We start from the raw sequence: 17,559 nt of genomic DNA, 5'->3' as shown, positions 1-17,559 counted from the left end.
GGACTTTAGATAGTAGATTATAGGTTAAGGATGTATGAAATGTTTGTTCAAAGAATGAAAAGAATTATAAAAATGAAAAAGCAACAACATACTAATCAAAATGATCCAGCAGATTAGAAAATGAATTGAAATTTCCACTTGTGGCCATAAGGGAATAGAAGGGTCCAGAATTGCTCTCCTGCTATAACAACTAGAAAGCTGGGCATAATATATAATGAAATAACTCTTCCTACAGAACAGGCAGCACAGAACTTGATCCCTAAGATGGCTGCTTGACCACCTCTCAGGCTTTCTGCCTGGAGACAATTTTTAAACTGCATGAAAGGAAGGGGAACCCAAACTGAGCCTGGCAATCTTGCTGAGTTGAAGGGAGACAGAAATCGGAGCTCAGGGCGGCTGAGGACATGAGAACAACTAGAAAGAAGTTATAGCATACATTGAAAAGATAAGACAAATCCAGAATTTAATAATGTAAAATTCACAATTTCTAGCATACAATCAACAGTTACTATACATAGGAAGAAGTGGGAACATATAACCCATGCCCAGGAGAAAAATCAGTTAATTCTTTCACTTCCAACCAATTTGGAGGAGATTTACTCTCCTGCCAGAAACAACCAAAAAACAGGCAAATGATATAACTAATGTTTTTCAAGGTATTATATAATACACAAAGAAGGGCAGTGATCTCTGAGAGATGGGAAACAAGGTGAGCCTTACATGTGCCCCAGCTTGCTGCCTTGAAACAGTCTACAGGGCTGTGGTGCAGGGAGGGAGCATGCAGGAAGAGCCCAGCAGATTTGCTGAGTTGAGGAAACGGAACTGAGCCCAGAGAGACCCAGGTGGCTAGAATTGTCATAACAGAATATTCGAAAGTAGAGAGCTACACAGAAAGAGAACGTGAAAGAACTGAAGCTATTCTGTCTCAAATATTCAGCTGAGTACTGATCAACATCTGCATGTGAGGAAACTACCTGAGGCTGGCCAAAAAAAAAAAAAAAAAAAAAGATGCCTGAAAGAATCAGAGGTAATAGTACCTGGAGCTCACAGAGAACTGGAAACAGTACCTCTTCCCACCAGTCAGACTGGAAAAACCTCAGGATTCGTGGGGTAGAGACTTTAGAAAGGTCTTGCATCAAATGTGGAGAATAATTAGCCACAGACTGAGCTTTGCTCTAACCCTACCCAACAAATCTTAAAAGCAAGACCCAGCTACACGGAAAGGTGCTATATATCACTAATCATCAGGGAAATGCAAATCAAACCCGCAGGGAGCTATCACCTCACATCTGTTAGGATGACTGTTATCAAAAGACAAGAGTTAACTAGTGTTGGTAAGGATGTGGAGAAAAGGGAACTGTTGTGCACTACTGGAGCAAATGTAAAGTGGTGCAGCCACTATAGAAAAAGAGTATGGAGGTTCCTCAAAAAATTAAAAATAGAACTATCATGCGATCCTTTATCTAAAGGAAACGAAAACACTAATTCAAAAGGATATATACACCCCTGTGTTCATTGCAGCATTATTTACAATAGCCAAGACATAGAAGCAACCTAAGTACCCAGAAATGGATGAATGGATAAAGAATATGTGGTGTATAGATACAGTGGAATATTATTCGCCATAAAAAGGAAGAAAATCTTGCTGTTTGCAACAACATGGATGGACCTTGAGGGCATTATACTAAATGAAATAAGTCAGACAGAGAAAGACAATTACCATATGATCTCACTTATATGTGGAATCTAAAAACAAAGAACAAAAATCCTCCTAGCTACAAAGAACAGATTGGTGGTCACTAGAGGCTGGGAATGAGCAGTGTTGAAATGGGTGAAGGTGGTCAAAAGGCCTGGGGATGTAATGTGCAGCATGGTGAGTATAGTTAATAACATGGTACTGTATATTTGAAAGTTGCTAAGAGAGTAGATCTTAAAAGCTCTCGTTACAAGAAAAAAAATTTTTAACTATGTGTGGTGATGGGTGTTGACTAGATTTATTGTGGTAATCATTTTGCAATATATACAAATATCAAAATATTATGTTATACACCTGAAACTGATATAGTGTCATATGGTAATTATATCTCAATTTTTTTTTAATTAGGAAAAAGCAAGACCCAAAAGAGTCAAACAGTTTTCAAGTAACTTAACTACGTCCCAGAACAAACCTTAAGAATATTTATAGGAATATAAGAATACCCAGAACCCAAGAAATAAAATTCACAATCTCTGGCAACTAAACAAAAATTTCCAGACATGCAAAGGAGCAAGAAAATATCAATATATCACTTAAAGAATGAATCAATCAAAACCAACCCAGAACTGACACAGATTTTAGAATTAGCAGACAAGGACATTAAACCATTATTATGACGAAAATAAACACGTGAAAAGATGCTCATTAGACCGCAGGGAAATGCAAGACAAAATCACATGAGATTCTACTTCACATTCAGTAGGAAGACTAGGATAAAAAAAAGAAAAACAGATAATAACAAGCGTTGATGAGGATGTGGAGAAATTGGAACCCTCATACATTTCTGGTGGGAATGCAAAATGATGCAACTGCTTTGGAAAGTCTGGAAGTTCCCCAAAAGTTAAACATAGGGTTACTCTCACCCAGCAATTCCATTCATAGGCATATACTCAAGAAAATTTAAGACATATATCTATACAAAAACCTGTACACAAATATTTGTTGTAGCATTATTCACCATAGCCAAAATGTACAAACAACCCAAATGTCCATCATTTGGATGAACAAAACGTGGCATATCCATACAATGGAATATTATTTGTCAATGAAAAGAAACGAAGTACTGATACATGCTTACAGCATGGCTGAACCTTGAAAGTGTTATACTAAGTAAAATAAGTTAGACACAAAAGAGCAAATATGTATGATTCCATTTATGTAGGGTACCTAGAATAGGCAAGTTCGTAAAGACAGAAAGTATAATAGAGGTTACCAGGGGCTGACGGGGGAAGAAATGTAGTTATGGTATACTGAGTACAGTTTCTGTTTGGAATGATGAAAAAGTTCTGGAAATGAGTAGTGATGATGGTTGCACAACATTGTGAATGTACTTAATGACAATGGATGGTACATTTATAAATGGTTAAGATGGTAAATTTTATATTATGTATATTTTACCACAATAAAAAAGCAAATAAATCTATTAAAATGTAACAATTTCACCTTTATTAATAATAATTTTAAAATTCATCTATTCTCATAGACCCTCATCACCATGTCTTCAGCCCCTAACCTTAACCTTTTCTAGGTCAGAGGATCTTGTCTTCCAGACTTTGTGAAGTCACTATGAAGACAGTTGTCCGTTACTGGGAAACTTTACATTTCCCTGCAGGAATCCATGAAAAGAGCCCCATTTCCCCATAACCTTCATGGCATAGGTAACATATACATCTCAGGTGGTGAAAATGTCTCGATTGTCCAATTGGGTGTGCCTTATCATCACTTCTAGTTTCACCTGTGTTGTTTGGAGGAATGATGGATGAGGAAGAAGATATATTTCAATCCTCTGTCTCACATGGGCCACTTAAATATTTTTAATGATTAAATTCTTAAGAAAGAGGCCAGTCTCTTAGAGCATTAGCCAGTATTTTTGTTAAAAGAAGGAATTGTGGCATCAGGGACCATAGTCTTAATCTCATTTTTTGGTCTCAGTGCAAGGTATTTTTAGTCTAAGTGTGTCTTTAAAGATAGATATAGCTAGCAGCAAACAAGCTAGGTTACAGCTGTTTATCATTATTTGGCAGCTGGTAAACCTCAAATTTAGTTATTTTTTCAAGGAGGAAAGCAAAGAGTCAAATCAGACTTCAAAATGTCATCTAAGTTAGCAGAGTGTACCCTGCCAGTCTCACACTCTCATCACTCTGTGATCTACTATGTGTGTTCCACATGGTATTTTTTTCTTCATAAGTGTGACCTAATCCTCACTGATACATCTCCCTCAAAGTTGCTGTCTCATTGATCTACATATTCCTTAGCCTCACTCAGAAAATACAGCATCTTGAAGTTCAATACCTGTCTTTCTCAATAAAGTGAAATTTAGTAACTGCAAAAATGAAGTCATTTTTGTTGTCAGCAATGGTTACTTCAAGATTCATTTTTTTTTCCTATTAGAGTACTTGTAGTTCACAAGCATTTTCTCCACTTTCTTCATCCCCTAGTCAAGATTATCACAAAGGGGAGTTTGAGGCATTCCCCAAAGTAATTCTTGGTTTTACTTGTCTAATCCTTTCAGTTGCCAAGGATTGCTACATAGTTCCAGAACTTTGGGATTTGCCAAGCAAGTCAGTCTTCTTATACTGCTCTTTCCCACCTGGAGTCATCTGCCCCATGACAACCTCTTACTTCTCTTTGGTCATTTTCACATCAAGAAAGCCCAGTTTGGGGACTTCCCTGGTGCTCCAGCGGTTAAGACTCTGCGCTCCCAATGCAGGGGGCCCAGCTTCGATCCCTGGTCAGGGAACTAGATCCCACGTGCATGCTGCAACTAAATATCCTGTGTGCTACAACTAAGACCTGGTGCAGCCAATTAAAAAAAAAAAAAAGCCCAATTTTTAATCCATGGTGAATTTGATGTTCAGAGTGGCTCATGAAGGAAAATACTTTCCTGCAATGTCTTCATAACAATTTAAGACCTCGAGGAATAATTATCAACCAAAACTCAGTCTGAGAAAACTAAGGAGGCAGGCAACATGGGCCAGAATGAACGGTTTCTTGTGTACAAAGAATATACATTTTGTGACTTGACATTTCTTCAGGAATTGCTTTTGCTGTGATTTTTCTTTGAAACTTGTGGTATAGTCAAGGGTTCTCCTTGATTCTTAGGGTTCTGCATCCTAAGTCAGCTTTGGTTCTCCTGACTCCGGGGTTAATTCATTGCTTTAACCCATGTTTATCAGTTCATTGGGTATCTATAATACATTTCAGGCCTTCTGGTAGGGTCTTCAGCATGACGAACCAGTCATGTATGAGATGTCATTCTTGCATTCAGGAAGCTTTCAGTCCACTTTGAGAGACAGACATATAAATAGATAAAAGGCTGTGCAATATGGAGAGGGCCATAATAAAATTTAAGTTAAGTGCCTTGGGATCCCAGGTGAAAGAGTAACTTTGCTTAGGGAAGCTGGAGAAGCCTTTTATATAGGCAGCAGAATTTGAGCTAGATCTGAAACAAGGAATAGAGGTTTTCCAAATAGAGAAGGTTAGAAGAAAAAACATTCTAGGCAGAGGAAATAGCATATGCAAAGACTTGGAAGCATGAAAGAGCCCTGTGGTTCCTACGAATGTCACAAAGTTCAGTGAAGCTGGAAAACAGAGTATAAAGAGAACAAAAGATTAAGCTAGAGAAATAGGGTGTGTATCAGTTATCTGTGGCTGCATAACAAACCACCCCAAAACTTAGTGGCTTATCAGAACATTCATTTTATTTGCTCATGATGATACGGGGCTTTCTCAGCTAGAAGTGGTTCTTCTACTGGTCTCACTTGGGATACTCATGTGGGTACAGTCATCTGTATATTAGATGGGAGGCAGCTTGTCTCTGAGTCACACATTCCTGAGGTCTAACTGGGCTTCCTTACATGGCAACATCGTGTACTACGACAATGGAGGCAAACCTGTAAGAACCTGTAAGATGAAAACAGAACCCCTTGAAGCCTAGGTTTGGAATTCACACACTGTTATTTCTATTCTATTGGCCAAATTAATTCATGGCCAGCCTCGATTCCAAGGGTGGGAAAATAGATTCTACTTCCTGATGGGAGGAGCAGCAGAGTCACATTGCAAAGGGGTGTAAGAACAGGGAGGGGAGAGATGGTTGTGGCTGTCTTTGCAAACAATCTACCATAGGGTGGAAGCAGATTGTAAAGGCCTGCATACAAGGTAAACAGTTTGGAACTTATCTGAAGGGCAAAAGGAAGCTATCAGAGGTTAGTTGTTTTGTTTTGTTTTGTTTTTAAACACTAAGGTAGTACGAGTTTCTGCTCAGCACCCCTTATTTAAGGAACCATTCTTCTCCTACAATCCCCATGGTTATTGCAGAAGCCATTATGTTAGTACAGTGGCCCACCTTTTGGTTGGTTGTTTGGGCCAGTCAGAATCCTTCCTTTAGACTTTTTTTCTACTGAAAGTGAGAGTTGGACTCTTGCCAGTACCTGAAGCTGTAAGATATAACCCTTGGGGAGTGCTAAGTGGCTACATAAAGAAAGCAGCTCTGTACAGAGAAGCAGAGGTGAGAGGTGGAGCCCTGATGGCCTTGAAATCCACTATTTCTGATATCCCTCTTTGCCAAGGCTTTTTCAAGTTTGGTCTCTCTCTTGCAACCACACAAGTCCCAGCTAATACAAAGAGAAGTTAACACCTGCAAGTAGGGAGTTGCAAGTGACAGCATAAAAATCTGAAACCAGATGAGTTTTGGGTGTCATGATTATTGGGAAGTTATGTTAACTGGTTTTTACTGGTATGTAAGAAAACTATTGCTTTTTATATTTTGTATGCAGCTACCCTATTTATTCTTTCTGATGGCTTTTCGACTGAATCTCTTGGAGTTTCCTAGACCAACAATTAGATTATCAGAAAACAATTATGTTTTGTCTTTTTCCTTTCCTATATGCATATATACATACATACGTGTGTGTGTGTATGTGTGTGTGTGTGTGTGTGTGTGTGTAATTTCTTTTTCTTGTCTTACTTGGTTGGCCAGAATCTTCAGAGCATTGTTGTATAATAGCAATGATATTCATCATTCTCATCCTATTCCTGACTTCATAAAAAAGATTCTAATGTTTTCATCTTGGTGTAATTTTTTTTAACATCTTTATTGGAGTATAATTGCTTTACAATGGTGTGTTAGTTTCTGCTTTATAACAAAGTGAATCAGCTATACATATACGTATATCCCCATATCTCCTCCCGCTTGTGTTTCCCTCCCACCCTCCCTATCCCACCCCTCTAGGTGGACACAAAGCACCGAGGTGATCTCCCTGTGCTATGCGGCTGCTTCCCACTAGCTATCTATTTTATATTTGGTAGTAGTGTATATATGTCCATGCCACTCTCTCACTTTGTCCCAGCTTACACTTCCCCCTCCCCATGTCCTCAAGTCCATTCTCTACATCTGCGTCTTTATTCCCGTCCTGCCCTTAGGTTCTTCAGAACCATTTTTTTTTAGATTCCATATATATGTGTTAGCATATGGTATTTGTTTTTCTCTTTCTGACTTACTTCACTGTGTATGACAGACTCTAGGTCCATCCGCCTCACTATAAATAACTCAGTTTCGTTCCTTTTTATGGCTGAGTAATATTCCATTGTATATATGTGCCACATCTTCTTTATCCATTCATCTGTCGATGGACACTTAGGTTGCTTCCATGTCCTGGCTATTGTAAATAGAGCTGCAGTGAACACTGTGGTACATGACTCTTTTTGAATTATGGTTTTCTCAGGGTATATGCCCAGTAGTGGGATTGCTGGGTCATATAGTAGTTCTATATTTAGTTCTTTAAGGAACCTCCATACTGTTCTCCATAGTGGCTGTATCAATTTACATTCCCACCAACAGTACAAGAGGGTTCCCTTTTCTCCACACCCTCTCCAGCATTTATTGTTTGTAGATTTTTTGATGATGGTCATTCTGACTGGTGTGAGGTGATACCTCATTGTAGTTTTGATTCATCTTGAGTGTAATTTTTATAGTTCATGTCTGTTAAATACTCTTCGTTATAGTAAGAGGATATTTTTTCTTCCAATCTAAATTTAATTTGCATTTTGAAAATTTGAAGTGGATAGCATATTCTTTCAAATAATTTTTCAGTAACTTTCAGCTTCATATTTTTTCTCCTTAATGTATAAATGAGTCAATTATATTGAAGTATTTATTACTATTGAATCATCCTTATACTCTGATAATCCCTACTGGTCTCGATGTAGATTGCTTTCCTGCAGTCCTGAATTTGATAATATAGGCAGCCCTCATTTTGCTGGTACCATGTTAACTGCTACTTGTGCATATCAGAGCCATGCCCTTGCTCGCATGGTTCTAACGTGTGTACATTTTGTTTTACATTGGTGCTGGGCAAAGTGGAAATCACTAGTACTTTACTTAGAGCAGTTTACATTTATATTCATATACTTTGTTGGGGTTTTTTTTATCATCTTTATTGGAGTATAATTGCTTTACAATGGTGTGTTAGTTTCTGCTTTATAACAAAGTGAATCACTTATACATATACATATGTTCCCATATCTCCTCCCTCTCGCGTCTTTGGTATAATATCTACTATATTTGGATTAGAAAAAAAATGAAGAACGCTTATTTTTCCTGTGCTCCAAAACTGTTTACATACAAAAGAAAAGCTGAATCAACTCCATAACGCCATCTCTTTATGAGTGACATACATCTTTGACAGTCATTTCATCCTCTTCTGTTGTTTGGGGCTCTTCAGATCTCTTACCTCTTATTGAACCAACTTTGGTAATTTATATTTTGCTAGAAAATTGTTCAGGTTATTTATATTTTCAAATTAATATGCATAAAGTTTATGATATTCTTTCATATTCTTTATTCATTTTCTGTAGTTATGGTCTTTCTCATTCCTAATATTGTTTATATTATATTTCCTTTCCTCTTCTTTCTCTCTCTTTCTTTCTATCATATTTGCTAGAAGTTTGTCAACTTTATACGTCTTTTCAAAGATTACATGTTTCCATTTTTTATCTATACCAATTTATATCTTTTCCAGTTCATTAATTTGTTTTATTTTTATTGATTCACTCTATTTTTGAATTTGATTTACTTTTTCTAGTCTTTTGTGTTGAATAGTGTTCGCTTATTTTTAATAAAGTTTCTAACAAAGGAGTTTAAGACTGTGGTGTTATTGGAGTATATTTGGCAACACCTCATACATTTTGATATGTAATGTTTTCAGTTTGCCTCATTTTTAATCTATAATTCAGTTTTTATTTTCCTCTTTGACCCAAGGGCTATTAGAAGAATGAGTGTTACCTGTACAGTTTCTACTTTTAAAACATCTCTTATTGAGACTATCTTTTGTCCTAGAATGTGTATTCAACCTAAACTGACTATGAGCAAGGTCTGGTTTTATCTTTATGGCTCCCTCTTGAAAGTAAAGCTTTCTTACCCACCAACCTTCCTCCTCCTGCCATGCCTAAATAAGGAGCACTCTCTAATTGTCAGTATAATCATTAAGTCTTTCATATCTTTTGAACAAATATTGACATTGAAGCCCTATCGATCGTTAAGTCAGAAATATTTCCAGACTTATTCAGATAAATTCAAGTGAAGAATCAAGGGGCATTAACTTGCTGTGCAAAATGGACATGTGAGTCATCTTTCCCTTCAGCACCAAGTACATGCAGAGATCAGGGAAAGTAATGTCGGAATGATTCAGAGTTCGATAAGTTTAGTTCAGGAATTCTTCAAAGAGGATGGCTGAATTTTATTGAAGGGGAGGGAAGGAAATGATATCCTAGAAAAGAGACGAAAGGGCTTTCCAGAGAGGAACAGTGAAAGTTACAAGGCCAATAATAAAAATAAAAATAATTACATATATATATATATATATATATATATGTTGTGTGTATGTGTGTTCATTACTATTTACAAACCCTTTCACGTCCACTACTTTATTTAAGCATTACAATAATTCTTTGAGAAGGTATGATTATTATCTCCCATCCTGTTTGCTTAGAACGCTGAGGTTTAAAGGGACTAAGTGGAGCCCAGTGTGGAACCTAGATCTTCCAGCGTGAAATTCACTGTTTTTTCCACTATATCATGCTAAGAAGGCAGCCCTCTAGAGGGCTCTGCAAAATACAGCCCCTGGTGAGGATCAGGAGAAGGAAGGAGGGGTCTGGCTACTTGGGTGTCCGCAAATTTGTAACCTCAGTGTTTGTCTCATTTGAGATCCCTGCAGTGAAGCTGAACGAGCTGCTCGAGAACTTTTATGTCACCGTTAAGAAGAGCGACGGCTCAGACTTCCTGGCCACGTCGCTGCACGCCATCCGCCGAGGCCTGGACCGCATCCTGAAGAATGCGGGCGTGGGCTTCTCCATCACCAGCAGCACCTTCAGCTCCTCCACCAAGAAGCTCAAGGAGAAGCTGTGGGTGCTGAGTAAGGCAGGGATGTCAGGTGCCCGTTCTCGCAACATCGTCTACTTCTCCCTCTCTGATGAGGAGGAGATGTGGCAGGCAGGGTGTCTGGGGGATGACAGCCCCATCACCCTTCTGTCCACCGTGGTCAAGTACAACAGCCAATACCTGAATATGCGGACGCTGCAGGAGCATGCTGATCTGATGTATGGTGACATCGAGCTGCTCAAAGACCCACAGAACCAGCCCTATTTCGCCCGGACAGACAGTGTCAAGCGGGAGAGTCGGAGTGGTTCCACTCGAGTGTGCCACGGGAAGATCTACCATGAGCATTCCAGGGGACACAAACAGTGCCCTTACTGCCTCCTCTACAAGTACATGTACATCCACCGACCCCCCACCCAGATGGAGGCCAAGTCCCCTTTCTACCTCACCGCCAGGAAGGAGGCCACAGACATGGGCAGCGTGTGGTACGAGGAACAGAGGATGGGACTGAGGTCTCTTCGGGGAATTGTCCCGAACTTAGCCAAGAAGGTCAAGCTGGAAAACTGTGAGAACTTCACCTTCGTCTCATTTACTCAGGTCTCCAGGAGGCTTGGCTCCCACAGCTGCTGCCAGTGAGTCTCCCCTGGGTCCCGGCCACCACCCAACACACCTGGCAGGGGGGCGCTCCCCCCGCAGCCAAGGCCAGAGTTCTGAGGTGGCAGGGATGACCGTGATTTCATGGTCAGGCTGGTCCCTGTCAGTGGGACTTCCTATTTCTTTGACTTTGCATTTGTTTTTTTAACTGAAAGTAGATGAATCTTTAGGATGTTTTATCCAGATGTGTGTCACCTTTGTTAAATTATAGAGTCTAACGCACTGTATAAATTACTACATACACAAGAGTGAGGAAGTTCATTTTATCTAGTGCCTTTTTAGCACAGATTTTCTCAAAAAAAATAAAAGGGAGTGGGGAAGAAAACCGTTTAAGTAGTCATTAAAAAAAAATCCCAGTAGCCTAGTAGCTTTAGAATGTTATACACACTTTGTGGAATTACACTCACAGTGAGGAGCTAGGAAGGGAGAGGCAGACGTGTTAACTATTTCCAGGAGAAAAATGGCACCTGGCACTCCTCCTTATGTTTTGTTGATGGATAACTGGGTCCTGCAGAGCAAGCAGCCTTGGTTGATGGAAGGTCGTGGAGCTACGCTCAGTCACGCTGATAGGAAAGTGGGGACTGCTCTCAGCCCTGGGAGGACTTGACCTCTGCATCAGTGGAGACAGTTTTATGAGAAAAGATTAATGCACCAAACGGTGCTTGTGAGAACAAGGTTTCCGATGAACTAGATGGTTTGTACAATGAGGGAATTTCTAGTAGTAGAGAAAGTGTCTTGGAAAAGCGGTCTGCGATCAAAACGTGAAAAACCTCCTGAAGCAGAAGTGCCTACGTTTTCTTTCTCAGCGTCATGTGAAAGCTATTTTCGTTTGAACATTTTTTAGAGTTTGTTTTTTTTCATCTGTTCCTTGTGTCATACAGTTGTTCCAGCATATAGCACTGGACTGTAAAACAACTGAAAGTAATTTTCAGGCGTAACCAGGAAAATCCAACAGAACAAGCTGCAAAGAAAACAAATTCCAAAACATGTTTATTAAAGAGTTTTGAAATATTTTTGTCAAAGGATGACTCTTTCAGCCACAAGAGATCTCATCATTTTAGGTTGGCACCAATGCTTGGGACACGAGGATGTAGGCAACCTACCAGGTAAGCAAACCCAGCAACAAGCACAGAGTTGAAAAATCAGACCATGATGATAGGTTATCAGTGTAGTTTGAAATCATTTCACTCAGGTGAGATTAAATCTGACCACTTGTCATTCAAACATTAACAGAATGTTATAATAACTGCTCTGAATAAGTGAAAAAGGAGCCCAAAGAGGACTAATTAATAATAATAATAATTTCTAGGGAATCTTTATTTTGTATTTGAGGAAAGACTGCTACAACTTCATACCATTTTGTTCCTGTGTATGTTTTCCAGTCCACAGTTGAAAGTCTAGTATACATTCATTTTGTAGGAGTCCTAAAATCAGCCCTATTTCTTTTTCAAAACATTATTTTAGTATTTATTTTAATTGTTTTAAAAAATCATTCACTGGTCATTGAAATATATCATACTTCCTTTACCAGAGAAGACTCAACCAATGCTGCCTTAAGGTTTAATGTTGTTCCCTTTTTAGTTCCTGCACATTTATTTCGTTTACTAGTTGATCTTTCCTGAATATAGATTAACTTTGGTATGTCTCCATCTGTATATAAATAACAGGTAATCTTTAATAAGCAGTGTTATGACTTGATATTGCACACTGTTCTGTTGTAGTTTCCTATAGGGATTTTAAGGTTTTGATTAAAAGAGACACAAAACACGAGGTACAGTTTCCTTTAGTGGGTGAACACCCAAAGGAAATTTTGTTTGAGGAAAGCACATGGTGGTTTTTCTTGTCAGTACTGCACTTAAACAGAAATATAACCTATGTGAACTACTGGGCAGGGCCTGCAGCTTAATTAATAAAACCTCCATTTTTATTTTAAATCGATTCAAGAAGAAATTGCCATTAGATATCACTGGGATCTTTTCAGATTTTAACATTTCCAAAAGTAGCAATAACTGATCCAGAGGCTGTAATCTTTCTGTTGATAGTGGCTTTTTATCAGCTGAGTAACAATCTCTGCCTCAGGTTTGTCGCTTATCACCTATTTGATGGGCTTTCAACCCTCAGAGTTCTGAAGTGAATGATTATAATCAAAGTCAGGAGGTAGAATCTCCAGTGGTACCTGATGGAAGGAAAGAATCGTATCTCAGCATCCTAAATGCCATTCATCGCACGCCTCCTGTGCCACCCACTGTATAGGTACTTTGTCTATTATATATTTGTGTGTATGTGTGTATGTGCACACACACTTTAAGTTTATATGTGATAACACCTAGTAAACCTGCTAATATGGTGAAGCACCTATCCATCTATATGGTGTGTCCATGCTCAGAGGATCTGAAGCGGGGGGCAGAGTAGCTAGTTCTTGTTGGGCTTCAGAGCTAAGGCAGTTGTTCTGTCTTTTCGGCCAGCTGTAAACCATACCCTCTGGGGACTGCAGGGTTTTCTACTCTTGGCCTAAGCCAGGAGAAGGGAGATTCCCAAGAGAAGAAAGAGGGAGGTTAAGAGTTTTTTCTCTACTTACCTTTAGTGTTTTTTGTATTCAAAAGTGGGAATGAATACCGGGAACTCGCACATTCACCGAGGCTCAAGTGGCCGTGGCTCTGCCTCAGGAATGGTGGTGCTGTAGGTGTTATGGGACGACCCAGGGAGTCCTTTGGGTGAGCTCTTGCCCCCAGCACCTTCTGCACCTGCTCTAAAGGAAGCCCCGCTCGCCTGGTACCTCCTCCCCAGAATTTAGCCAGTCTCCCCTTGGAAGTTTATTCCAGCAGAGGTGATGGGGGCATCAGCCTGAAGGGTATGAGTCAATGAAGTATAAAGGCTTTAGCACAGCACCGGGCACATAGTATTATTTATGCAATAAATCTTAGTTATTTTAGTTACAACCTTTGGTAAGAGTAATAATATTATCCACCTAATCTGCACTATACCACTTATTCCTTCCATTATGGAGATTCTCTCTCCTTTAAACTGTTAAACTTGAAGAGGAAAGCAAACCTGATAATGTGGTCACATTTATACCCATAAATTCTACCTCCAGCACCTCCAAGCCCTGATACCTCAGATATAAGCAAAAACAATTAAAGTATAGAGAAGCCCTGAGAGGCGTTAGGAGAAAGTTTTCCCATGGTTTAGTGTGTTTGCAAAGGGAAGTATTATGGGAAAACCTAACCAAAGTTGTGAAAGAAATGGTCTCCTCGGTCATGTGGCATTTCCCAGCTTTCCTTGGATTATATGCTGTATTAATCTGCCCTGACTGATAAATGTTTATAGAAGTGTGAAACTCTGTTACTTTGATTTTTATTTTAATTCAACCTCATTAAAAGCATCGCGCTATACCCACCCTATCAGCATGTTCATAGACAGCTGTGGAGAAGATCTAGACAAAATAATCCTCCTGTAGAAGCGGAAGCCTCTGGCTATAGAAGGAAGATTACCAGGCTGGCAGCGCCTTCTCTACTCACTTGGTAAATGCTGGTCTCACTTTCCTCAGCTGTGAAAGATCATCGGAAAAGATCATCTCCAAAGTGAATAATGTTACATTTCTGCAGTTCCTCAAGGCCATGCAGTTAGGAAGTGGCAAAACTAGGAGGCAAAATTCCTAATTCCTCAAGATCATATACTGAATCTCCTAAGTGAGTGCTTCTCGCTATATTGGAACGCTTGCTTTAGGAATAACAATTTTCTTGAAATTTTAAGTTTGACAGCTCTTTAAATTATTTCGCTATCTCTACAGGCAGCAGAATGTTATTTTTCTCAGGTTAGGCTAACACTAACCACATTGTTACCACTTAAATAAACAAATATTTATGTTTAAATATTACTCTTATCAAACAAGCATCATTTTGTTGCTTTTGTTGAAATCTGGATTGCTAACAGTGGGTTCTTGAGCTAGTAACCAGTTAACTTTAGGCAGCAAGAAATGCAAACGATGAAGATCTCAAAGAAGAGTTACCTCATTTTCCCTCGGGCGCTCCAATTTAGCCTAAGTTAAGACCCATACATATTGAGAAACTGTTAACAAACAGCCCTGAACCGAAGAATGCATCAAAAGTTTCAAATTCACGTATATCTTTAAATGCTTTTACTTTTGGGGTGAATTTTTAATGCTCTGTTTTAAGAGAAAAACATTCAGTTGTTTAGGCAAAGTTCTTAAGTAAAAATCTTAGTTGTGTTTTTCCATATAAATTATCACCTAAGCACAAACAGGAGTGAAGGGAGAGATTGGTGATGACCTAAGGCTGAACTCCCTTTCTGAGAGAAGAGGAGGCTGTGGGGAATGAAAAACTAGCTTATCTCTGGAAGTTCCTATGTGTTCTGTATCCATGTATCCTGACATCATAGGATTTCCCAAAACTCCTTTGAGGGAGGCTGCCCATCCTTCTGGCAAAGTTTGCCTATTTTGATGATGATTTTGAGTACTTCTAGTTCTTTATAGCCCAAGAAATCCAGAGAGGTTCCCTATGTTTTAATTGTTGATGAGAATCAGATTTTTATGCTCAATTAAAGTGCTTTATTGTTGATCTAATGCAGTTCATATGGAAATAAATAATTTCAGGAAATACTTGTTAAGACCAAAAAGAAAACTCACTGGATTATATGTAGATGCATATTGCTTCCATTACTATTAAAAGCAATTAGACAGATCCCTCTCCCCCACTGAGAATGGGCTCCTAAATATTTTATGGTCAGAGTAACTGATTTAATTGATTTACATTTAACTGTAGTTATTTTTACTGATTTGTTCAAATAAGTTTCTGGAAGATTCAGATTTGACTAACACTAACTGTGGTAAGTGCTTTCGCACAGCTTCCTCGTATTCTCATTTAATTCTCACAACAGCTCTGCAGGGTAGGTCTAATTATTCCCATTTTACTTACTGAGAAACCAAGGCTCAGAGAAGTTAAGTAAATTTCCCAAAGTCTCACAGAGCTAAGAAGTTGGAGAACTTAAGTTTGAACCCAGGTCTTCTGACTCCAAATACAGTGCTCAATGCATTAAACTAAACTGCCTTCTTCAGGCCCAAAGAGGTCCATTTATCACAGAGCTTTTAAAAAATTAAACAGTTTCTATTTGTTTGGGAAATATTTCATTTCTCAAACCATACTGTGTCATACCTTATATGTACTCTCTTACTAATTCAATATATTGGTATAATTCAATAGTTCCTGGAAAGCCTGGTGGTTTTCTATGAATAAGTATAACATTTTCTGCCTACTGAGAACCTTCTGTGTTTATCCAATAAATAACTGATATTATCTATTGTCTACCTTAAAGGGCAGATGTTCATGCCAGTTTATTCTAATAAAAGTCAAGTCGTTTACAAACTGCACCTGTTTTGAATGGGTATCATTGCTTAAAATGTAAAGGACTTCCTAGCCTACATCACAATTACATGCTCAGGGTTTTTGCTTTCACTTTTTAATTTTGATGTCAGAGGATTTTTATAATCTTTAGGCTAAAGCAACCTCATAGCAAAATATACTTATTTAGTCATTTGTTTTCTATTCTTTCCTTTATCAGGGCATGGGGATTTTTTTGTTTTGAGGCTTAAAAAATAAAAGGTTCTAGGTAACTCTGAGACAGCCTAATCAAAATCCCCCATTTTACCAATAAGAAAATCGAAGCCCAGAGATATTAAAGGGCCCATCCAAGGTCAGCAAGACAATAAGTAGTAGATTCAGGACTAGAAAATTAATCCAGAATCTTTCCTCCATACCATAGCTGGAAGATTTGGATTTTAAAAAATTAATTAATGGAGCTGTCTGGCAGAAGGCCCCATTGACTTCCTGCCTTCCAAGAAAAACACTCATATAGACCCAGAAGAAGGCCACCTCTCAATTCTAGAATCTAGAAGGAATCAATACAATTTACAAGGCATTTGGAAGTAAAGTGAGACAAAACCTTTCAGGTTGTAGCTCACTGTTTTCTTTCGCTTTGCTTCATGAAACAGGTTCTGTGAAATAGAAAATCTGAAAGATATTTAATACTTGTTCTCATTAACCATGTCAGTCTCCTTACTCAGAGCTCTGGTGCCAGAAAAATAACTGGCTTATCCTTTCTCTTAACCAGATGCCACACTATAAAGTGAAAAGCTTCTCTATCCCACCCTCTCTCCCATCTCCCCACCCACCTCCTCTTCATTCAGTCCAGCTCCAAGTTCTAGGGCTAAAATGTGAGCAGCAAGCAGAGAGGATCTGTTGGAGGCATAGTGCATTCTGAGAAAAAACGCCCTTTAGGTGAGGACAAAAACAATAAATAAGCAAGTAGCAGAAAATGCAAATATTGTGATTTTTCATGTATGGTGTTGGATCAGAGATCCAGAAAACCAGACAATAGAAAGGAAAAGGATGCCACTTCAATAGAAAAGTGTTAAACTAGAAACTGGACATGGAAATATGTACATCTTCTTAACCCTCAACCTGTGCATCCAAAAAAGGGATTTGACAAACACTCAAGTGGACAGATAGCAAAATGAAAGGCAAATACTGGGTTTGAGGAGAAAGGACCATTTAAGGATGAGTATAGAGAAAACAAATGCGGCATTAAAAAAAAAAAAATGTGACTGAATGAAGGAAAATGAACAACTTCCAGAACAGTTGAAAGTAGTCTACTGCAAGAAACAAGAAAATTTTAGGATTCTCTTTGTCATAATTGAAGGAACAGAAGAATTGCTTCTATGCAGCAATAGTATGTTATCTTAAAATGGGAATGGATTAAG

The 17,559-nt window shown here is 38.7% G+C and overlaps 1 protein-coding gene across 2 annotated transcripts in view; it reads left to right on the top strand.

Annotated features, from left to right (window-relative positions):
• KIAA1958 (KIAA1958 ortholog) overlaps positions 1 to 16,858 on the top strand; it is an 85,725-nt gene extending 68,867 nt beyond the window's left edge. For both annotated transcript variants that reach the window (XM_060014315.1, XM_060014316.1), the window contains one exon: positions 9,960 to 16,858. In XM_060014315.1, the coding sequence (XP_059870298.1) occupies positions 9,960 to 10,766 (807 nt within the window). In that variant the 3' untranslated portion in view covers positions 10,767 to 16,858. The remainder of the gene's footprint in view (positions 1 to 9,959) is intronic.
• Positions 16,859 to 17,559: the final 701 nt, after the last annotated feature.

This window comes from Delphinus delphis, chromosome 6, assembly GCF_949987515.2.
Source record: "Delphinus delphis chromosome 6, mDelDel1.2, whole genome shotgun sequence".
Classification (NCBI taxonomy): Eukaryota; Metazoa; Chordata; class Mammalia; order Artiodactyla; family Delphinidae; genus Delphinus; species Delphinus delphis.
The sequence above is the reverse complement of the archived record's forward strand: the minus strand, read 5'-3'. Positions and strand labels throughout refer to the sequence as shown.